This window comes from Pipistrellus hanaki (genome assembly GCF_964339955.1).
Source record: "Pipistrellus hanaki genome assembly, chromosome: 1".
Lineage (NCBI taxonomy): Eukaryota > Metazoa > Chordata > Mammalia > Chiroptera > Vespertilionidae > Pipistrellus > Pipistrellus hanaki.
In genome coordinates, this window is record NC_140503.1 from 159,868,864 (window position 1) to 159,893,634 (window position 24,771).

At 38.1% G+C, this 24,771-nt stretch overlaps 1 protein-coding gene across 5 annotated transcripts in view; it reads left to right on the forward strand.

Moving 5' to 3' along the window:
- Nucleotides 1-24,771, forward strand: part of WDFY3 (WD repeat and FYVE domain containing 3) — a 260,847-nt gene that overhangs the window by 148,584 nt on the left and 87,492 nt on the right. For all 5 annotated transcript variants that reach the window (XM_084881536.1, XM_084881535.1, XM_084881533.1 and 2 more), the window contains 11 exons: nucleotides 1,609-1,840; nucleotides 5,746-5,846; nucleotides 5,981-6,199; nucleotides 10,335-10,516; nucleotides 12,181-12,412; nucleotides 13,702-13,862; nucleotides 16,106-16,217; nucleotides 17,995-18,185; nucleotides 19,382-19,534; nucleotides 24,241-24,314; nucleotides 24,398-24,559. In XM_084881536.1, coding sequence (XP_084737662.1) covers nucleotides 1,609-1,840; nucleotides 5,746-5,846; nucleotides 5,981-6,199; nucleotides 10,335-10,516; nucleotides 12,181-12,412; nucleotides 13,702-13,862; nucleotides 16,106-16,217; nucleotides 17,995-18,185; nucleotides 19,382-19,534; nucleotides 24,241-24,314; nucleotides 24,398-24,559 — 1,819 coding nt within the window. The remainder of the gene's footprint in view (nucleotides 1-1,608; nucleotides 1,841-5,745; nucleotides 5,847-5,980; nucleotides 6,200-10,334; nucleotides 10,517-12,180; nucleotides 12,413-13,701; nucleotides 13,863-16,105; nucleotides 16,218-17,994; nucleotides 18,186-19,381; nucleotides 19,535-24,240; nucleotides 24,315-24,397; nucleotides 24,560-24,771) is intronic.

Here is a 24,771-nt window from a genome sequence, read left to right on the forward strand (position 1 = left end):
TGGAAGAAATTTCTGCTATTTATCTCTGATTTTTTTTCCATAAGAAAGATGATTTGTTGTGTTTTGTTTTGTTTTTCATATAATGCTTCTAGAATATTTTGTGTGTGTTTTTTTTCTCAAAAAGAAATCCAATATAATAAAAACATAATATGCAAATTGGCCAAACAGCAGAATAACCAATTGGTGGGGGACTGGGCCAGCAAGCAGGCTGTGCCAGGCCAGCCAAGGCACTGCCCAGCAGGCAGAGGGAGAGAACAGCAATGGAACAGGGGAAGGGGTCGTGACCAGCCGTGGTGGAGGGGCAATTGGGGCCTGCCCAGTTGCCTTCCACAGAGAGAGGCCACCAGTGTGGCCACAGTGGGATGCTAGCGGTAACAGGGTGATGTGGGTAGTGCCAGCCAATCCCACAGAGAAAGGCTGGTGACAGCTGCGGTGGAGTAATGGGGGCAGCACTGTCCCCTGCTCGGCCAGGTTGCCTCCCGCAGAGGGAGGCCATACTGCGGCTTAGGCCCTCTCAGGAGGACATTCCCTGAGGACTCCTGGACTGTGAGAAGGTGTAGGCTGGGCTGAGGGACCCCTCTCCACACCCCCGCCCCCCGCCCCAGTGCATGAATTTTTGTGCTCTGGGCCTCAGTAATAAATAATTTTTTGACATAAAAGTATATCAGATTTTTATAAATACCATTAACCATCATTTATTATTAAATTACTAGAGGCCCAGTGCATGAAAATTCATACACTGGAGGGGGCATCCAACAGCTCAGCCTGCCCCCTCTTACAGTCCAGAAGCCCTCAGGGGAGGATACAACCCAGTGATCAGGGGAAGACTACGCCCCATCACACCTCTGCTGCTGCCACTGCCGGAAGTGCAAACCTTGGCCACCCCTGGTTACCTGAGCATTGGGCAGCCTTGGGTGGCTGGGCAGCTGCCATCTGAGGCTTCCCTGTGCCTCAGGCTGGCCCTGGGCGGCTGGGGGACTGAGAGGACTGGGGAACTCCCAAGGCAGGCACCCCAGCGAGGCTGAGGGAACTTGGCAGTACCATCTTGTAACTGAGCGCCACCATCTTTGTGAGCAGGGCAGTCAATTAGCATATTCCCTCCTCATTGGCTGTGGGCACCAACATTGTTGTGATGGTCAATTAGCATATCCCCTCTTTATTAGATAGGATATATTTTTTTAAATATATTTTATTGATTTTTTTTTTTTAACAGAGAGGAAGAGAGAGGGATAGAGAGTTAGAAACATAGATGAGAGAGAATCATTAATCAGCTGCCTCTTGCACACGCCCTACTGGAGATGTGCCCGCAACCAAATTACATGCCCTTGACCTGAATCAAACCTGGGACCCTTCAGTCCACAGGCCAAACCAGTTTTGGCCCAACATTTATACAATGTGTTTACTACTTAAGTAATATGTAAAAAAGGGAAACATGGGCTATTTAAGTTTTAAAATGAACATAAAGTAGTACATTAAAACTGGTGTTTATAATAAAATTTTTAATTAACCATAAAAACTGAAGGTATTTAAAAATAAATCAGCCTTGTAAAGTCATTATTTTAGAAAACTACACGATATTTTTGCAAAGAAATTTTCTTTGACTTACAGGTAGTCTAATCATGTCTATGGAAGGTCTGGGTTCTGATAATGTTTTCAGCTTACATGAAGATAACCACTATCGGATTAGCAAGAGCCTGGTAAAATCTGCAGAAGGAAGCACTGTACCCCTGACCAGGGTAAAGTGTCTGGTCTCCATGACAACTCCACATGACATCAGACTTCATGGGTCATCAGTTACTCCAGCTTTTGTTGAATTTGACACATCCCTTGAAGGGTTTGGGTAAGGAATTTACAAGGTAGCCAAGCCTTGTTAGGTATTTTATGATTCATACTTGCCTTTGACAAATAGATCTTTGGTTTTAAATCTAGTTAAAATATACTATATACTGTTCAGTTTCAAATTATTGAGTTCTTGATCATGTTAAGAGTAGTTTTGTTGGTTTTTTTGGTATTATTAGCCACAGTGATAAGGTATTTGTTTTGATGGATTGGAGTGACCATTGCTAGAGAACCAGGGAAGAATAAAGCCCTGTGAAAAGAACATAGTGCTCATTTAGTTCAGCCCTTCTTGATTATTTATTTGTTATTTCAAATTACTTATTATAAGTTAATTATTTTAAATTACTTATTTTTTTAAGTCAATCTTTATTGTCCAGATTATTATAGTTGTTCCTCTTTTATCCCCCCATAGTTCCCCTCCACCAGGTTCCCATCCCACCCTCTGCCCTTACCCCTGCCTCCACCACCCCCACCCCCACTGTCCTCATCCATAGGTGTATGATTTTTGTCCAGTCTCTTCCCCCCCACCCCCCTGCACCCCTTTTCCCCTGAGAATTATCAATCCACTCCCTTTCTATGCCCCTGATTCTATTATATTCTCCAGTTTATTCTGTTCATCAGATTTTTTATTCACTTGATTTTTAGATTCATGTGTTGATTGATATGTATTTGTTGTTCATAGTTTTTATCTTTACCCTTTTCTTCTTTTTCCTCTTCTTAAAGAATATCTTTCAACATTTCCTATAATATTGGTTTAGTGCTGATGAACTCCTTTAGCTTTTTCTTATCTGTGAAGCTCTTTATCTGCCCTTCAATTCTGAGTGATAGCTTTGCTGGATAAAGTAATCTTCATTGTAGCTTCTTGTTATTCATCACTTTGAATATTTTTTGCCATTCCCTTCTGATCTGCATTGTTTCTGTTGAGAAATCAGCTGATAGTCGAATGGGTACTCCCTTTTAGGTTACTAACTGTTTTTCTCTTGCTGCTTTTAATATTCTCTCCCTGTCTTTTGCTCGTGGCATTTTAATTATGTGTCTTGGCATGGTCCTTTTTAGATTCCTCTTGCTTGGGGTTCTCTTCGCTTCCTGGACTTGTAAGTCTGTTTCTTTCACCAGGTGAAGAAGTTTCTGTCATTATTCAAATAGGTTTTCAATGTCTTGCTCTCTCTTCTTCTGGCACCCCCATAATTTTGATGTTGGTATGCTAGAAGTTGTCCCCAAGACTCCTTACACTATTTTCATATTTTTGGATTCTTTCTTCCTTTTGCTTTTCCAGTTGGGTGTTTTTTGCTTCTTCATATTTCAAATCTTTGACTTGATTCTTCAGATCCTCTAATTTGCTGTTGGATCTCTGTATATTATTTTTTATTTGAGTTAGTGTATACTGAATTTCTAGTTGGTCCTTTTTCATATCCTCAAGGGTCTCACTAAATTTATCAGCCTTTTCTAGAAAATTCTTGAAAAATCTTATAATCATTTTGAACTCTATATCCAGTAGTTTGCTTTCCTCCATTTCTTTTATTTGGGACCAGTTTCTTTGTCTCTGCATTTTGGCTGCTTCCCTTTGTTGATAGAGTGGCTTTGTGTGCTAGGTGTCCTATAGGGCCCAGTGGCTCAGCTTCCCCAGTTACCTGAGGTGGGCACTCTTGGTGCACCCATTTGTGGGCTGTGTGCACAGTCTTGTAGTTAAGCCTTGATTATTGTTGTTGGTATCACTGGGAGGAATTGGCCTCCAGGCCAATTGGCTGTGAGAATCAGCTGTGTCTACGATGGGAGAACTTCTGTGCTGGAGACACCCTTATGGGATATGACTTGCTTCAGTGGGGCTTTAGTGCTCACTGAGTCTGCCCCCTGAGTGTGTACCTTATGGATCTGAAGAGTTGTAATCTGGATGGTCCCACTTTGACCACTGGGTACACTGGCTGTTGGATCTCTGGAAGTGCTAATTTAGCAGGAGTTACGGAGAGATCTTCAGATTCCTCTTCTTTGTTTGGGGTTTGGAGTTACGAGACTCAGCTGTGAAGCAGTGCAAGCTACTGAGGGGCCTTGGCCCTTCTTTTGGATGTTTTGAGTCTGTCTGACCCAGCTGCAGTTTGTTAGGTAATTTTAGATTGCAAAGGGCCAGGCCATTCATATGCAAAAACCTCTGAGCACAGCTTGGGTGGGATAGGGTCTCAGGGAATTAACAGGGCGGAGCAAACAGCTATGGCTGATCCTCAGCTCAGCCTTAAGAGGTCTCGGGTCTCAGTGTCCAGAGGTAATCACTGCAAGCACCTCTGAGAGAAAGCTGCCCTCGAGTTACGCCCGCTGCCAGACAGTCCAGTTTCTCCCCGTATGAGTCTGGATCCCCAGAGTCTCACCCGGAACTGGAGTTCAGTGCATTCGGGAGCTGTGTCCTCAGTTGCCAGCCCTTTCTACGCGCGCAACTCCATACCTTTGCACTTTATTTCCGCACCTCCTCTGAGTCTCAGTGTGCTTTTCTCTTTCCTTCGAATTGTAGAATTTCCACTCAGCCAGCCTCCTGTGGTTCTGGATGATGTCCACTTTGTCTTTTAGTTTCAGTTTTGAAGTGGTTGTGTGAGGCAGCAATTTCAGGTGTTTACCTGTGCCGCCATCTTGGTTTCTCCTTAAATTACTTGTTATACTGGATAACTTTATATGGTATTAGAGTCATCAAACTACAGTCCAAAGTTTAAGTATGTTTTGTAAATTTTGTTTTGTTGTAAATAAAGTTTTATTGTAACACAGCCACACTCATTTATCTATATGTTCTCTGTGGCAGTTTTCATGCTGCAGTGGTGAAATTTAATAGTTGTGAAAGAGACTATCTGGTCTGCAGAGAGTAAAATCTTTATGGTCTAGTCCTTTCCAGAAAATGTTTACTAGCCTCTAATTTAACATAATAAATTTATGGATAATATGTAAATTAAAATAAGATTAAAAGTTCTTGGGTTTTATCCTTTCCCTTAAAATACCTATCTTAGTATCTCATACATTATAAATATTCAGTGACTATCACATCATATACTTAAATTTTTTCAATTGGCAGAAAAGGTTGTAGTAGCAGAAGCAATAGTAAAGAATCTATAGAGAATCTAGAAGAGTTTATAAAGTCCATCAACCTCGAAATGGACACAGATGCTAATAGAACAGATCTACGTCTACACAAGTTATTTGTGGGATTATTATACGTTGATCTAAAACTATAAGTTGTATTTTAAGAAAATTGTCATAGATTATTATTGAATAGTGGATTCAAGCACATTTGGGAATAGACAAAACCAATCAGAATGGTCGTTATAGGAAAATGACTCAGTGGATGAGGCACAGAGAGTTTTTTGATGGTAATAAAATTGTTCCAAGTTCTTGAACAGGGTTATATGTTGGTACATTTACCATATGCATATTATACTTTTTTTTTTTAATTTAAATGTCAAAGTATGCTATTGAAGATTTTATGCTTCTTTTTAATCCTCACCCAAGAATATGTTTTTGTTGCTTTTTGTGAGAGAGAGAGAGAGAGAGAGAGAGAGAGAGAGAGAGAGAGAGAGAGAGAGAAACATCGATTGATTGTCTCCCATGCACACCCCAACCGCAGATTGAACCTACAACCTATGTATGTGCCGTGAAGGGGAACCAAACCTGCCACCTTTTGGTGTACGAGATAATGCTCCAACCAACTGAGCCACCTGACCAGGGCACTGTATGAGATTTATAAAGTATATCCTTCCATACTCACAGAATTAAAAGAAGGGAAAAACTTTGTTAGGCACCCAGATTTATTCCACGATCTTTTATCCCTCGATACCCCTTAAGAAATGGCAGTTTATTTCACAGTGGTGAGTGCATAATGATAACATAGGAAAAAGTTGATCTCTAATATGTATGTCATCTTTTCTTTAATAGCTGCCTGTTCCTGCCCAGTTTGGCCCCTCATAATGCCCCTACAAACAGTACTGTTACAACAGGTCTTACTGATGGGGCTGTGGTCAGCGGCATTGGTTCTGGTAAATATTACTTCTTTTGTTTACGAGTCCTTTTTTTAGTAGATTATATTGTATTTAGAGTTTGTTGCTATTTTTTTTTATGTATACATGATTCAACATAAACTTTTATTGTTATTTTCCTATTTTTACTGTAGGTGAAAGATTCTTTCCTCCTCCCTCTGGCTTAAGCTACTCTACCTGGTTTTGTGTTGAACATTTTAGTTCTCATCCAAATAACCATCCTGTCAGATTTCTGACTGTTGTGCGCCGAGCAAATTCTTCTGAGCAGCATTACGTGTGCCTTGCAATAGTTCTGTCAGCAAAAGACCGATCTCTGATTGTTTCCACCAAAGAGGAGCTACTCCAGAACTATGGTCAGTATCTGTCTTTTCCTTTATGCTTCTTGTGATCATTAAAAGTATTAAAGTTCATTATAATATTAATTTTTCCCCATTTAGATTATTATAGAATAGAACAGGTTATATGAAGTCTTGCATGTATTGTTTACCTGTAAATTTTAAGGCGCTTTAAAAAGAGACTTAGAAAGCATTGGAGAGTGTCCCTAAAATAAGGATTCATCTCTACTTGCCAAGAAAAGCATAGCCTGTGCTAGGAAAGCAGGTTCCTTGTCTGGTATATTTTAGTAAGGATCTTCATTGGCTGTGAATTCTGCTTAACTAATGACTATTCATTGAGCACCTGCCTACCATATGTGTCATTGTGCTAGACATAATAACACTTAAATTACTTTATCCATCACTTACCTTCAAGACTTAATACATACCACTCCATAATTCCCTTCCACACGCCATAACATTACATTGCTATACAGAGGAACTTTAAACTCAAGACATGCGTGAAGAGCTTTCTAAATTATGTAAATAACATAAAATATGCATCTCAGTTTACTGAATTTTCTTTGCTGTGATTATAAGCATTTGTATAAAAATATACCTCATTTTATCATCTAATTTGGTCTTAACTAACTAAATAAAATGTCACGTATTGCTTCACATGTGGTTGGTGTTCAAATATTAATTGAATATGAATGTTAGCTTCTCAGTTTGATTGTAAGGCTTCTTGTTTTACTTAGTATTTTTCATCATGACTAGTACAGAGTTAGGCATCAATGCAGTCACTGCTTTAAAGTTCTTATTAGGACTCTTTATTTGCCTCTTCCTTGGCATTTGACCCTGTTGATAGTTTTATCTTAATTAAAACTGTCTCCAGTCTTTTAATTTGGGATACTTGTTCTTTCACTATTTCTCTGACCCTTTTGCAGTGTTCTTCAACAGCTTTCTCTTCCATCTTTCCCTTAAGATGAGTATTGCCCAAGGTTTCCTCATTAGTCTTCATATTCAACCTGCTCTTCATTAGAGAAAAAAAAATTGTCAATTTCAGTTAGTGTTAAGTCTTTAGGTCTTTTTATCCCAGGGACTCGGAGAGTAAAATTTTTATATGTTTGTGTCCTAGAATTTGTATATTTCAACTGCATATTAGATAGCTTCATACGAAGAGCCTTCCTGTAAATAACTCACACTGTAATGTTTCTATTTTATAAAACATGCATCTCCTTCTATTCTCCTGTCTTGTGAAATGATACCCCCACTACCAGACAGAACCCTCATGTCTACCTTGAAAATACCACCACTTTGACTAAGTGTTCCTGTATTATATATCCTTAATATTTCTTGAATTTTTTTTTCCTTCTTATGCCCACTGCCATAGCCCTTATTTAATATTCTATATTTACCTGGCTGTAATAAATTTTAATTTTTTACTTTTTTTTTCTCTCTACCTTACAAGAATTCTAAGTTTCTATATACAACATTACAGTTTTGGTTATCTAGGTGGCTTGCTACCTAAAGCAGTACCTAGCACATGGGAAGCCAACAGGTATTATTTAAAAATACAAAAGAATGAGTGAGAAGAAAAATAAAAGGAATATGAATGGTTTGAAGGGGAAACAATGAGAAAAGAGAATGAAGAATTTGGAAAGAGGGTAGAATTTAATTGGAAAATTAAGGAGTAGATCTAGGGATGTTTCAGTGAACCAGAAAAGTGTTTTCTAAGTCTATAGATTTTCACTAAATGTAATTTGCAAGATTACTCTAGTTCATATATCACTAGAAATTATATCAACATATACATATGATGTTGCTACTACAAGGGTTCATCTTCTGAACAGCTGAAACCCCAACAAGATGCCTAGGAAATTCAGAGTTGTCAGAAACCAGTTGGCTCACCAAAGATATCCTGACACTGTTGAATACTGGGTATGTCTTAGTGTAAGCCTGAGTCAGAAAGTAAAACTCAAAAAATCTTATAAGTATTCCTATATGATAAAAGGGTAATATGCAAATAGACCAAACAGCAGAATAACTGAACAACTAATCAAAGTGTAATATGCTAATGATATGCTAAGGCTGCTCAACCGCTCACTATGACATGCACTGACCTCCAGGGGGCAGACAGTTAACTGGTTGACCAGTTGCTATGATGTGCACTGACCCCCAGGGGGCAGACAGTTAACTGGTCAATCAGTCACCATAATGTACATTGACCACCAGAGGGCAGATGTTCCAACCAGTAGGTTAACTTGCTGCTGGGGTCCGGCTCATCGGGACTGAGCTAGATGGGCTGGACATGCCCTGGAGCCCTCCTGCGGTCCCTCCCTGGCCCAGTCGTACTCTGGTGTGGTCCCTCAGCCTGGACTACACCCTCTCACAACCTGGGACCCCTCAGGGGATGTCGGAGAGCCAGTTTCAGCCTGATCCCACAGGCCACTCCCTTTGGGAGAATGCCAGATGCAGGGCTTATGGCTGGTGAGTACTGCTGCAGCAGTGCTAGTCTCTCCCAATCGGGATTGATTGGGCGCAAGCCCATGGCAGACACAGTGGAGCTGGGATGAGCAGGAGCGGCAGGTAGGAGCTGCAGGTGGCATTGGATTGCAGGTTTTGGCCCAATCCCTGCAGGCCACCCAGAAGGACTCCACCTGTGCATGAATTCGTGCACCAGGCCTCTAGTCTATATATATAAAAGCCTAAGCAACCGACCTTTATGACCAAACAATGGGAACAACCCATGGACCAGTCTCTATGGCATGCACTGACTACCAGGGAGCAGACGCTCAACTCAGGAGCAGCCCCCTGTTGGTTAGTGAGCTCCCACAGCCAACTCCCATGGCCAGCCAATTTCCCCTGGTCCCTCCTGTCCCTCCCCCCACTCCGGCAGGCCCCATTCAGCAGCTGGCAGGCCCCAGTCAGCCCGCCCCGATCAATACTGGAAAGATGGCCCCAATAGGCCCTGATCTCTGGCCAGGCCTAGGGACCCCACTCATGCACAAGTTTCGTGCATGGGGCCTCTAGTATTTTCTATAATCCCCAAGAAGATAGTCTATTAAACGAGGGTAGGGAGAGGGAAAAGTTCCTGGATTTACCTATACTTTGGGTTTTCTTTTTTCACATCCTTTCAAAACTAGATCCTGCTTTTCGCCTAGTTTATTTAATTCTGTTCCTAAGTTAGGTCACCTTTGGAGAAGATTCTGTCTTTGTAGTAGTCTTAACTCATTAATAGATGTATATTCTGAATTGGCATTTCAGCATGTGCAGATATTTTAAGATTCAAAAATAGAAATTAACATTTTATTTATAGTTCTTTCTGCATATTAAAGTTTTAACTTTCAGTATATTTACTGGTCTCTTCTGCTTGTACTGAAAAATGGTGGATCTGCTTTAAGTTACATGGTTACAGATTAGCTCTCTTACAAAAAAAAAAAAATTGAGGGGGGATAAGATTTTAACATCTGGATTTCTGTTGTTTCCCTCCCCTTCTTGAATAGTTAGGAACGGTATGTTAATGTCAATTAACATTACAGTTAAATTAATAATAATATGTTATTTTCTAGTACAATCTGGCATTATTTTGGGCATCAGAGAGAAGCCAGGTTAGAGTCAGGAAGTGATTGCAGAATGTTAGCAAATCACCAGAATTATCCAGTGAAGTAGAGTACTTGGATCACCAAATACTTTTCCATTCCATAAATTATTTTACTACCAGCTATTGTCAGGTCAGGGTCAAGACTGTACACTCACAAATGAAGAACAGATAGTTGCCCCCTTGCATCACTGAGCAGAGCATATAGCAAGAATATAATTTTAAATCTTGGTCTTTTTTCTAACCAATGCTATTATCAAATGTATGTCAAGGTAGAATTTACAAAGAGCCTTTAAATAGCTAGTCTCTTTTTGTTGTCTATCATAAATGTATTTTATTGTTATTTTTATTTCATTAGCTATTATAACTTTATTTGGTTTTAACTACATGTATTTTGAGAAGAAAGCAAAGTATATCTCAGGTTTTGTTTTTTACTGCAGATAAAGTTATTGAACAAATAGGATATTTTCATTTACATTGTCATATTATTTTAACAGAAAGTCAAGATCTAGATATGAATAATTGTTAGAATGACGATAATGTTGAGGGTTTTTATTTTATTTTATTTCTTAGTTGATGATTTTAGTGAAGAATCCTCTTTTTATGAGATTCTCCCATGCTGTGCTCGATTTCGATGTGGAGAACTAATAGTCGAGGGGCAGTGGCATCATCTGGTTCTGGTGATGAGCAAAGGCATGCTCAAGAATAGCACCGTGGCCCTCTACATCGATGGACAGCTTGTCAGCACCGTGAAGGTGAGTGTCCCTGCACTTGGAAAGCTCAACCTGCTTTACAAGATAGTTTAGGGTGTCTGTGTATATATATGTTTGTAGGGGTATTTTTTTTAAATTGTCTTAATTTTAAATTGGACTTGTATTTGAACAATATGTTAGAGTCATGTGGCTGGCTAGTTCCTATCACTTCATTCAAGAAGAATGGAAAGGAGAGGTTACAAAATAAGGAATTAATGAATATGTCAGTGATTGAGCCAGACTGCAGAGTGCTTTTTCACAACAGAGAAACCAGTTGAAGGATGCCTAAATAAATTATGAGCATACTTTTTTTTGTCACATCTTTGTTATTATTGTATGCAGCCAGTAGGTTCTATATTCTTTAGAGCTGGAATTGTTTTTATTCATCTTTATTTCCAGGTCACCCAGATTAGTCCCAGGAGAGAGGCAAGAGAGGTGCGTTAACCAGTAAAGAATAAGAAGTTTCTTTTTTTTAATCAGAATAAAGACTGCTAGTTACTCATTATAGAACTCAACTAGCAAACACTTAAAATTCTTTAATTTCTAAAAGTTAATGCCCATTTTTGTAGAGATATCAACTGAAGTAGTAAAGGCAAAGTTTGTCCTTTAATGTGAATTAATGTTTAAAAAGTAGTGAAATCAGCAGTTTCCTTGAATATATTTCCTTCCTAAATGATACTTTATTTTGGCATCGTGTGCCAGGAGGATAAATGCTAAAATGCACTCTGTCTTTTTTCTTTTTTTATACACTACTGCAACTGAAATGGGTTTGTAGATTCTCTAGTAGGTTGCTCCTCATTATTTTTAATATCATAAGAATGTCCTCAGCTTCTAAAATTGAGAGAGAGGAGATTCATTATTGATATGCCTACATTATCATCATCATTGTGCCTATGAGAAGCCAGAGTCTTGGAAGCCAACAATAGTTCATGTGTTGGTCTTCACATTCATACTACTATTTACAACACCAGGAACTGTTCCTTAGCGTGTGGAGTAATAGATATTATCTGAAACTGGGACAAATGTACCTCATTCTGTGAAATGATGAAAGCTGCTCACAGACCAAGATGCAACTTTATTTCATCATCTCTTATATTCTATGTATTATAAACAAATTGAATGGTAATTTGATCAACATGTCAGTAAACAGTAGTAGAACTTTGAATCTGAGAATGTACTTTCCATTGAGATTAAAGCGTGTGTATGTATAAATTATAACATATAATAGACGATTCATTTTTCTAATATTTTAATAGCACTTTACCCATTATTAAACTTTTCATGAATAATTTTAACACACTCACATTGAAGGTAACCGCTAATTTAAGCCGGTTTGAATTCAATAGTTGGAAAGCTGTTTTTATATCAACCCAAAAATGTCATAGACACATAATTAATTTGATATGTAAACCAACCAGATTATTGCCTTTTTAGCATTAGATTGTGTATCTGTATTAGGTGTTGGATAACTCATTTCCAACTTTCTCTTTAGGGTCCAAAATCTTGGCTTGCCCTTATGTTTCTCAACCCAACAGTTTTGGTGTGTTTATAAGGTTGTACGAACTTGGGATAATGAAAATATAAAGCAAAAATGCTGATTTTCCTGGGAAAAGTTGTTTTTGTGTGTGTGTGTCATAGCTCACACACTTACTTTTGTTTCTTTACAGCTTCATTATGTTCACAGTACACCTGGGGGTTCAGGTTCCGTAAATCCTCCCGTGGTCAGCACAGTCTATGCATACATTGGTACTCCACCTGCCCAACGCCAAGTTGCTTCGCTGGTTTGGCGACTAGGACCCACACATTTTTTGGAAGAAGTTTTACCTCCTTCAAGTGTCACTACCATTTATGAACTAGGACCAGATTATGTTGGAAGCTTTCAGGCTGTATGTATGCCATGTGAGTAACTGATTCTTTCTTCTTAAAGTTTCATAAAACTTAACTATCAAAGTGTAGATGCATGAATAAAGTGCATGTTTGTATATAGGTTACACATTGTTTATCAAAAAAGGGGGGGTGGATCTTCTCTATTTTTCTTCAGCATGATACTGTTGACAACTCACTCCTCTTCACAGTGTTCTCCTCCACTGATCATAATGTACTTTCCTGATTTTTTCTTCATGCCTGATCACTAATTTTCCTGTTTCTCTTACTGGCTCTAGGATATAGATGTATATCCTCATTAAAAGTCTAACCTCAGAGTTCTCCTCTTTCTGTTATTTCTCCTATTACATGAAGTAATTTAAAGTGTGTCTACTCTTGTTAAAGGAAGGATTGATGGGTCCAGAAAACACACATATATATTCCTTAAGTTAGAGCAGTTAGCATCAATTTTTCTCATCACTTTACTACTGCTGTGTACTTTCTGTTATCCTTTCTCCCAAAATGAATTTAGAGTCAAATAAACTGATGTGGTATTCTTTCCAAATGACTTCCATCCCCTGTTCTTATCTACCAAGATACTCAGAAGTTAGGACAAGTATATAGTGCATGGTGATAATCCTGTGGCTAAGTCATTTGTCTTTCGCTCATGTTTTGATTTAGATAGTATCCATAATAGCTAACATTTATTGAGCACTTAAGTGCTGAATAAGTTAATACGCCTGAAAGATATAGCTGTTCTGAGTCTTTCATATTTTACTTATCTCCTCAGAATATTGGGAGTTAGGTACAGTTGTTACATCTCCATTTTACTGATGAGGAAACTGGGGCACAGGGATATATAGCTCACACAGCTTTTAAGTGATGTAGCAGAGAGTCAAACTTAACCCATCTTACATACTGTGCTGTGCTGTCTAGAAGGGTACAGAGAGGCAGCGATGAGGGCACTCCTTGGGGAGGAGGCTCGGGCCCAAAGCTCATGGACATTTCACTCATTTTCATTTTCTTTTCCTTTGACCCTGGGGGATGGGTTTTGTGATTTATTTAATAATAATTAAAACTCTTTGCATTATGTTATATGTTAAGTATATTTTTAGAGTGAAACTTGGAATGAAAAGCTCTGTGACTAGATGATTTCCCTGTTTCCTAATTAAAGAAATGAAGAGCTGAAAATTAAATAAAAGTTTTTCAATTTAGTTCTCTTGTTCCACTTTAAAAGATTTTCAAGTTTGCTGATTTAAAAATGATAAGAAGACTAAAATTCTTGTTAGAATGATGATTTTGAAAGGATTATTTTTCTTTTGAAGGTAAAGATGCAAAATCTGAAGGCATAGTGCCATCTCCTGTGTTGTTAGTGCCAGAGGAAAAGGTGTCATTTGGCCTCTATGCACTCTCTGTGTCTTCCCTGACAGTGGCAAGAATCCGGAAGGTGTACAACAAGTTGGACAGCAAAGCCATCGCTAAGCAGGTGAGCACAATGACTTCCTGGTGAGCTGGGATGCATTCTCCTTGGAAAGAAGTTTCAGAGCTTAGTCATGAGCACTGCCTAAGTCCGAGCAGGTGCTGAAATGGTGCCTTTTGTGTATTTATATTTGGTTTCTTTGCCTTTGGATTTAATCCAAAACCTATTTAGATATTAGCTTAATTTGGAAAAGTAAGAAATGCCTTCTAAGTGGATGCTTTATAATCTTAGGTTTTTATTACCAATTTGAGAAATTGAGCTTAGAAATCTAAAGAAGACAATTGCTTTTTCTAAGGCTACAACTTAAGGCTTTTCTCTATGTGCGTCATTTTATTCAGCACACATCAGTGTGTAAAGAGAAAATCCCTGCTCTTATGGTTCTTTCATTCTCCTGGAAGAGACAGACAACAGTAACAAATACCCTGATGATAGAGTATGTTAGAAGGTGAAGAGTGCTAAAGTAGGGAAGGGGAAAGAGATAAGATTATAGTTTTTGAATAGGAAAGTCAGAGGAGGCCTCACTGAAGTGAAATTTGAACAGTCTTGGAAAGGGATGAGGCAGCAAACAGTGAGAACATGGAGAATGGATGAGCTGTCAGTATGGGGTGGGGGTCTTGTATTGCGGGAATACAAGCACTAAAGCCATGAGGAAGGTGTGTGCCTGCCGCAGAGGCACATGTAAGTGAGAGCACAGTGACTGCAGAGGAATGCAGAGAGGAATGGGACTATATTGTTTAGAATTTATAGGTATTTGTAAAAGCGTTGGCTTTAACTGAGTGAGATGGGAAGTATTATAGGGTTCCAGACAAAGGGATGAAACATTATGACTTTTTAACCAGGATTACTATGCTTCCCATTGAGAATAGATTGAAGGGATATTTAGGTAGAAGCAAGGTGATGAGTTTTGAGGCCAATGTAATAATAATTTACATGGGAGATGATGATGGACAGAATGGGGTGATAGCAGTGGCTATGATGAGAAGTGATGATCAGATCTGAGGTATATTTTGAAGATTGAGCTAATAGTTTTTGATGACAGATTGGCTATGAATTGTGAGAAAACAATAACTTCAAGGATTTTGCTCTAAGAACAAGAAAAATGGAGTCAATTTTTTTCTGATTTGGAGAAAACTACAAGAAGTGTAATATTTTGGAGGCGGAGGGTATTGAGAATTATGTTTTGGAGATGTTTGAGAAGCATATCAGACATCCTACTGAAGCTATCAGAGCCCATTGGACATAGGAATCTGAAGTGAGGGTAGAGGTTTGCTTGTCCTGATGGTCATAGGTGGTATTTAAAGGCATGAACTAGGACCCTGGCCAGTTAGAGCTTCACCCGCACACTAAGGATCGAGGGTTCAGTCCCTGGCATGTATGGGAGGCAACCAATTGATGAGTCTCTCTAGCATCGATGTCTCTCCTTCCCTCTTTCTTCCCTCTTTTCTCCCTCCATTCCACTCTCTGAAAATCAAAGGGAAAAATATCCTTGGGTAAGGATTAACAAAACAAAACTTTAAAAAAGCAAGCCATGAAACTAGGTTCATTCACCAAAGTGTAGATGTAAGTAGAGAAGAGGAAAGTTTTCAGTCTGAAGCCTGGGATGGTCCAGTGTTAGGAGTTGGAGAGATGAAGCAGAGCCAGCTGAGAAGTCTAAGGAGCAGCAGCCAGCAAGAAAGGAGGAAAACTAAGAGTATGACCATTGGGTTTCATAAGATGGTCGTCCTCAGTGAGCTTGATAAGCTGTTTTGATTGATGAGGGGAGGCAAAGCCCCAGGGGAAGGAAATCAAGAGACTGAAGGAAAGGACTTGGGAACAGAAAGTATTAACAACTATTGTGCAGAGGTTTGTATGTGAATATATTTACCAGTGGGATTGGGTCTAAACAGGCAGTCGGACATCCCTCAAGGAGTCCCAGATTGAAGAGAGTGCAGACTGGGCTGAGACACACACACACACACACACACACACACACACACACACACACACAAACACATACACACACACACACACACACACATCGTGCACAAAATTCGTGTACCAGGCCTCTAGTATAATAAATAATAGTGAGTAATTTTGCACAGTGACACATGATTATTAGAGTAGTGAGCACATAGTAAGATATAGAAATGTCGAGTCAGTATGTTGTACACTTGAAACTGATATAATAGTGTATGTCAACGATACTTTAATAAGAAAAATATTCAGGCTGTTCTTCTGTAGTTACATTTTTTTCCTTTCCTATTCTTCAGTTAGGCATTTCCTCCCACGAGAACGCCACTCCTGTGAAGTTGATACACAATGCAGCAGGACATCTCAATGGGCCCGCACGGACAATTGGGGCCACTCTGATTGGATACTTGGGTGAGTCAAATCATCTTTGATATTCCAATCTTCTTTATTTACCTTCACATATACATTCACTTCCTCACGTAAGGGGTGGTTCATCAGTTATAGAAGTAATCTGTAATGTTCTTGGAATGTTTAGAGACTAAAGTTATCATCTCAAATTCCAGTTAACGTTTAAAATTATAACTGCATTAAAATTTCATTAACCTTTCCTTTTTTGTCAGCACTGATGAGCTCTTAACTATCTTCTCCTGTGTAGTTTCAAGGTAAATGTCACAGTACATTTAGGGACAGATGTAAAGATTTGGAAAAACTGATGACTGTTATAGGTCTGGTGCCGCAGTGGTGGCACTCGAGCGCTCCTATTATTTGGAAATGAGCTAGAAATAAGAGCTTCAGAGTGTAAACAGTGTGAGTCCAACTCTAATAAAAGTCAGAACTAATGGACATTCTGCACAGCTTTGTACCTGATGTCTGCTTAAAAAGAGTTGTTTTTTGGTTAGTCTTGAGACATCCAACCAGACCACCCAAAATTCAGAGCCAGTAGTTATATATTTTAATTTGTAAATCAATTAGTAATATTGGTATTGGTGGTTCCTTTTTAGATTAACAAGAATAGTTAACAAGTTACTGTTGTTCTAGTCAGAATCCTACTAGATTTATCACATGTTTATCCATCTTTGGCAATTTTTATTGTCCTGGTGATGTGCACATGCCTGTTTTTCTATTTTGATCGTGTATTGCTTTGATAAAAGAGTTTTCTTTATGTTGAGGCACATGGTAGTTTTTCTTTATTCAGTTTAGCAAATCCTTGCTGAGCACTGTGCTGTGTTTTGCAAAAATACAGCAGTGCTGTGGTATGGTACAAAGAGCGGTAACTGATGAGTTCAGATTGAACTAACCCTAACCCTCTAACCTCAACCCTAAACTTGAGGTCCCAGCCCCTGCTCTGTCAGGATGTGGCATTGTGCCAGATACTTGAGCTAAAATTACTCATCCTTAAACTAGTAATACTAGCCCTACTTACATTAGAAGGTAGTTTTCAAAATCCAGTATCATAAGGTATGAAAGTATTGTGAATACTTTAAAGGACATAGAAATATAAAATGCATATGAGTTTTATTTTTAAAAATCTGAATCTTGATCAGTGGGCAAATCAAATTCAAAAAATGCTTTTTTTTTTTTTAATAAAGCTGTGAATTTTATTTAATTGACATAAAGTTAGATCTAGTACTGTGTTTCCATGTAATTTTGCTCTTCTGGGGTCACTGATGTTCTGTAACTCAGATTGCATAACTGGGAGAAGCTTTGAGTAATGAGCATTAATGTGCTCTGCATGGCTTACCTACAGGGAATACGTCATCTTTCAAGAGTGGCCTCTCCATCCCACTGCCTAGTTCCAGAGTTGAAGTGCTTTTGCTCTCCCCAAGTTTAACCCCCAGCAATTCCCAGTGAAGCATTCTCACTCGCCTGGAATGCATTCCCAAAGCCTCTATGTGTTTGAGTCTTATGGTGCGCAAAGCCACACAAACATTTGTGTTTGTTCTCAAACCAAGCTCTTCTCTGCTCGCTACTTTGCTTTCTCTCTCCTCCCACTGATTAAAATATGTTTATTGTCTTCTCCCAAATTCTCTACCTTCAAGGTTATTTTTAGAATTTTATTTTTCAGATTAAAGGGTTGTTTTGTTGTTTTTTTAAATAGCATGTATAATTAATTAGATCTTCTTAGGATGATTTATTCAGTTCTTGTTTACATGGGGACTTTAATTTTTTCCCACTGTCTTTTAATCAGGAGTAAGAACATTTGTCCCTAAGCCTGTTGCCACTACTTTGCAGTACATTGGGGGAGCTGCAGCCATCCTGGGCCTGGTGGCCATGGCTTCTGATGTGGAGGGGCTCTATGCTGCAGTCAAGGCCCTGGTTTGTGTGGTCAAGAGTAACCCACTGGCCAGCAAAGAGATGGAAAGAATCAGGGGCTACCAGGTTTGTAACCATAAAGCTTTGCTCTCGCTTTACTTTGCATAAAAAGAAAAACTAATTTTTATTCTCATTTTTCTCAAACTCTGGAAGAATTATATTGACAAGTCACCTTTAAAAGTTAGTAGTTCTTATTAAAACTAACACATTTCAAGTGAGAATGAGTTGTTCTCTTTATTTTGGTTTATCATTGTTCTCCTGTATCTCATCAAATATCACTCAACCTTTGAATTAGGCTAAGTTTTTTCAGTATAGCTTTGATATATTTGAACATATTTTCAGAACAGTGGTTTACTATTTTTCTTTATGGAAACGAGTGAAATGAAATAGGGTTATGCTAACTGCTCTAGAGACTGACAGATCATTAATAGATGCAGAGCTCTCCCCATTTTCCTTATCTCTCCCCTCCACACCCAATCTTTTATACCTCCCCTTGTTTACCCAGAGGAAGTGAGACCCACTGTACTGTAAGTGTGCCATTGCTAGTTCTGAAAACTCGTGTGGGATTAAAAATATGCAGCATTCATATATTCACAATCTACTAGATTTAGGTAGAAAGTTACTTTTAAGAAAAGCAGGTATTTGGAGTAAGATAAAATTATTGCAGTATATGTGAAGTACCAAAGCCTTTTCTAGCTTTAGCCAATATTTGATTGGGCATGGATAAACTATTCACTACACTATTCTCTAGACTTAATCACACTGCTTTGCAAAACTCTTACAATGATTCATAGCAGCGTTGTTGAAAAAATAGGAGCAACCTAAATGTTCCAAGAACATGAGAATGACTAATAATACTGTAAACATTCCATAGATTATCATTCAACCTTTTACAATTCTAATTATCAAGACTATGTTGTAACAAGAGAAAAATATCTTTTTAATAAATGTTACGTAGAGAAAAATGAATAGCAAATTGTATATGTATGATAGCAACAATTTAAAAATTTATATGTAAATTCAAAGTTTTTGTGAAAGAAGAAATTTTCATAAAGAATGGGATGACCCTGGTTTTTAGGTTTTCTCTAATGTTATATTGTTATAATAAAAATTTGTTGATCAGCCTAGAAGTCTCAGGAAATATTTCACATAGGGTTCTCCATTGTGTGTGTGTGTGTGTGTGTGTGTGTGTGTGTACCTGTGTTTATATGTTTGTATGTGTAGTATGATTAATAATAAGCATTTGGTGTGCTTTCTTTTAGTTGCTGGCAATGCTACTTAAGAAGAAACGTTCCCTTCTTAACAGCCATATTCTCCATCTAACTTTTTCCTTGGTGGGAACTGTTGACAGTGGGCATGAGACCTCCATTATTCCCAATTCAACTGCTTTCCAGGATCTACTTTGTGATTTTGAAGTATGTACATGAACTCTGACTGGTAATATGTAATCAGTGAATCCATTTCTTACTCTGTATAACAATAGAGTTAACTATTAAACAATTTTGTTTCTTAGATATGTCCTATAGTTAAATCATGCTTATCTTAATTTCATTCATAAATACGACAAATAGGGTAATGATGGAGTTCCTTCTCCCCAAGGGTATTCAATATTATGAACAGTAGAGAAGTGAAATGGCACAATGCCTATGCCTTAACTGTAGCTAATTTGCTGCTGCCTCTGGCATTAAGTGAGGCAAATGACCTTTTCATCAATAAATAGAAGCTAGATGTGGAATTTTGGTTAAATAGTAGCTTCATAGTAAAATATCATTCATTTTGTCAGAATAACAAGTTTTCATTTCTACTGTCCTATTACGATAAACCACTTCTACTCTCCTCTCAAGGCAATGCTTAATCTTGTATATCCTTTGCCCGTTAACTTTTTGTTCTCAGTACTCGGTGCACCCATCATTATATGTTTTATAAGTACAGGATGGGGCAAAATTAGCCTTACAGTTGTAAGTATATGAAACACAGTTTATTCTTGTATTATTATTTATTAGTTATTGTCTTATTTCCTATATGAACAACCATGAAACCTACTTCAGCCTCACCCTGTATACTAGTATATATCTCCTCCTGTGAGACTGTAGGCTCTGTTTGTGCAGAGATCATATCTAGTTTCTTTTTCTTTGTATTCCCACCTCCCAGAATGGAGCCAAGCTCTTAATATTGGCTAACTGTAATGCCTATGCCTTACCTCTTCTTCCTCATAGTTACTGTAAGCATTTTCTAAATCCTTGACAAACAGGCTCTGTGTCCTAATTGCTTTGCTAAAACTTTATTCTAAAAGCTTGTTAGCAGCCTGGTCTATATGCTCTATATAATACTAGATACCCAGTGCACGAAATTTGAGCACTGAGGGTCGGTGGGGGGAGGGAAGGGGAGGTACCTCAGCCTGGCCTGTGCCCTCTCACAGTCCGGGACCCCTCACTCCTTACCGCCTGCCTGCTCACTGCTCTTTAGCGCTGCCATGGAGGTGAGAGAGGCTCCTGCCACCACCACTGTGCTTGCTAGCCTTGAGCCCGGCTTCTGGCTGAGCAGCAACTCCCTCCGTGGGAGCGCACTGATCACCAGGGGGCTGCTCCTGCATTGAACATCTGCCCCCTGGTGGTCAATGCACATCATAGTGACCGGTCATTCTGCTGTTCAGTCAATTTGCATATTAGGAGGATACCAATTCTCAGTACCCACAACTCTCAGTAGCATGTGATGCAGTCTTTTCCCCTCTTGCATTGCCTCATTCTTTTGCTTCCTTTCAGGTAGCACTCCTGGTTCTTACATTTTCTCACTACTTTCCCCATAATTCTATGGCCTGACATTTTCATTATTTAGACAACTGTGTCCACTTTCATTATCTTTTCCTTTGTTTGTTGCTTTCTTTCCTTTAGATCCGTGGTTGGCAAACTGCAGCACGCAAGCCACATGCGGCTGTTTGGCCCCTTGAGTGTGGCTCTTCCACAAAATACCACAGCCTGGGCGAGTCTATTTTGAAGAAGTGGCATTAGAAGAAGTTTAAGTTTAAAAAATTTGGCTCTCAAAAGAAATTTTAATCGTTGTACTATTGATATTTGGCTCTGTTGACTAATGAGTTTGCCGACTACCACTTTAGATTCTCACCCATTTCTTCAGCCTAGTTTCTGCAGAGTTGATTCTCAAATCTAAATATCTAGCTTGACATCTGAATGCTAGACTTATTCCTAACTTATTGCTCAACATTTCCATTTTTATGTTCCAGCAACACCTTAGCTCAACATTCTTCCCCAAATTAGTTCTTTCTTCTCATTTGGGTTTCTGTTATTAACAACACCATTCCTGCAGTCGCCAAGGGTTGAAATTGAAAAAAATCAGTTTCTTCCTCCCTGTTTATAAACAGTTCGATGTTAAGTTCTATAGATTCTAAGCCCTAATCAATTCTCCTTACCACTCACCTTAGATATGTTCTGTAGCTATATCGTTCCTCAGGCTATCCTGTGTTTCTTATCTCATTCTTTCCAAAGCATAGTCATATCAGTTATAAAAAAATAAAAATAAAAACTTGCATTGATTTCCACTTCCTACCCTATCAAGTTCTAAAACACAAACCTCTCATTCTTTTAGCAAATAAATGTCTATTGAGCATCTTTGAACCTGCCATTATATTAGGGCTAAGGCTGTGAAAGTAAAGACAAAGTTCATGCCTGAAGGCATTTCATCCATTAGAAGAGAAAAACAGATCAATAAACAATTAAAAACTTCTGAAAGCACATAGATGAAGGTCTGCAGAAAGAATTATGCGAGGACTAAGGAGACCTACTTAACCAATCTTAGTTTTGTTTTCATCTAGTGGCTGACATGTAAATCATGAATTATCTTTAGTTTTAGATTTCTGATTAAAATCTAATATACAGAATAAATAAGAGATGCTGCATTCCTATTGGCCTGTTTTACCTCTTGAACTGGCGTGGAGTACTGTTCATGACCTGAAGACACAAGGGTTAATTAGTTGCCACTCCAAGCTCTTTAGACCTCAGTAACACCTGCTCTTCAAGCCTCAGCACCTTTTTTGCAGCGATAAAAAAAAAAAAAAAAAAAAAAAAAAAAATCTAATATACAAATGTCAGAAATTAGGTGCTTTACCAATGTTGGCTTTGTTTATATTACCTTGCTCACTTTATGTAGCACTTCTAATTATCCCAACCACTGTGATAAAAAATAACTACTTATTTCACTCTCTTTTTAGAACATCCACTTGATAAATATAAATGTAAAAATTGTAATAGTACACAAGCATTTTCTCTTTTAGTGGTTGTTCTAGAATTTATAATATTATATACATATACATGTAACAATGTTATCTATCTTTACTTGTAGTGTAAGCCTTGTGAAGATATCCTTTCATTTCTCCCTCCTATTCTTAGTTCTATTGTTATCAGACATTTACTTCTATTATGTTTAGAATCCCCACAATTCTTACATTTTTTAAAAAAATTTTTATAGTTTCCCACTTATATAGCATGGCATTCTTTATTCCTTTGTGTAGATCTAGATTCCCATCTTGTATAATTCTTCTGCCTAAAGAACTTCCTTTAACATTTCCTGCAGTGCCCATCTGCTAACTATAAATTCTCTGTCTGAAAAAGCCTTTATTTATTTTTAGAAGAATATTTTTGCATACACTACAATTGTCACTGATATTTTTTTTTCCTACTTGAATGATTTTAGTCACCCAATTGTCATTTTTAGTTTCTTCTTTGGGTGGGGGTGGAGGGGGTGTGTTGGCTTTTTTTTAAATCTGTGAGTTGGTCATTTTTATAGAATTGGGACCTTTTTAGTTATTACTTCAACTATTTTCCTGGTGCCCTTCCCCATCTTTCCTAGACTTCAGTTATACATATCTGAGGTTGCTTGATGTTGTCCCACAAGTCACTAATGCTCTGTCTAGTTTCAGCCTTTTCTCTCATGCTTCATTTTGATTAGTTTGTATTCTTATGTCTTCAAGTTCACTGAATTTTTTTCTGTAGTATTTAATCTGCAATTAATTTCATATAGTATAGTTTTCATTTTAAATACTTTCTTTTTCATCAGAAGTTAATTTTGGATCTTTGGTTATCTTCTGTTTCATCATATATTTTTTGTTACATTCTTGAGCATATTGATCACATTTTTAATGAGCTTTTTTAAGGTACTGATAATTTCATTATCACTGTCATTTCTGGGTTATTTTAATAATTTATTTTTCTCCTATTTATGATGCATATTTTCCTTTTGTCTTTGCGTACTTGATAATTCTTGATTGCATGCTAAATTTTTGTTGTATTTCTTTTAAGAGTACTGAACTTTGTTCTGGCATTGCAGTTATCTTGATCCTCTTAAGACATATTTTAAGCTTGGTGAGGGTGAGCATAGAAAAACCTTTAATCTAATGCTAATTTAGCCCCACACTGAGATTGCCAGTTCCCCATGTATTACAAATTCTCCTCACTCTGGGAGGTGGGAGTGCAAACCGGTCCCAGCTTTGTGAGTTCCAGGAACTGTGTGATATACTACTTTACAGTGGTTAATTCGTTTCAGACCCCACACAAGATTCTAGTCATTCAGCCTTTGTATTCACTATATAATATTCAGTATTCATTATATTCTGTTTTTGTGTTTAGTATTCAGTCATTGATTCCAGAGAAACTTTCCCTAGATTAGGGGTGTCGAACTCAATCAGAGAAGGGGCCAAAATCTAAAATCCAGCCTAAATCGCGGGCCGAATGGTTTACTGAACAGTCATAAACTGACAATGTCATAAACTGACAGCGGAGTGCAGTGATGACAGCGCGGTGCGGGCCATATTGCAAGGCCTGACAGGCTGGATTTGGCCCGCGGGCCTTGTGTTTGACACATGTGCCCTAGATCTTGCCTTTTCAGTCGATCCCTCTAATAGTGTAATTTCCATAGCAATTATTCCTTTATAAACAGAATCAGAAATCATATGTACAAGCAGTTTTATAGGATTTCACCAAATAAAAGTTGTAATAAAGTGGTTATATTCAATTAATGAGTGAAATAAGTTTCACACCTGCATTTCTGCTTGTGGGATTGGCATTTGGGGTATTTTTTACCCTATATATCACATTCTTTATTTTTATTGTAGGTATGGCTTCATGCACCATATGAACTTCATCTTTCCTTATTTGAACACTTCATTGAACTGCTCACAGAGTCCAGGTATTCATTAATATCTATATACTTTGTTGTTTAGTTATTGAAGAAATGATAGTACAATGCATAAAGTCTTCTTTCTCTTACAGTGAAGCTTCCAAGAATGCCAAATTAATGAGGGAATTCCAGCTAATCCCAAAGCTGCTACTGACTCTTCGAGATATGTCTTTATCCCTGCCTACTATTGCTGCTATTAGTAATGTGCTGAGCTTCCTACTGCAAGGTTTTCCTAGCAGCTATGATCTGCTCAGGTAGTGAAAACTTCTGTATTTGTCTATTTATTAACTGAAAATATCACTGAGGTTAAAATGAATGAGATTATTGTAATTGGTTCTTATGCCTGTATAAAACCTGTAATGTTAATCCAGTTCAAGATTTTTGTAAGGCACTGACTACATGCATGTCTTGTATCTGACCTTGGTAAACAAAGCCAATTGTTGCCACTAATTAATAATAGAATATT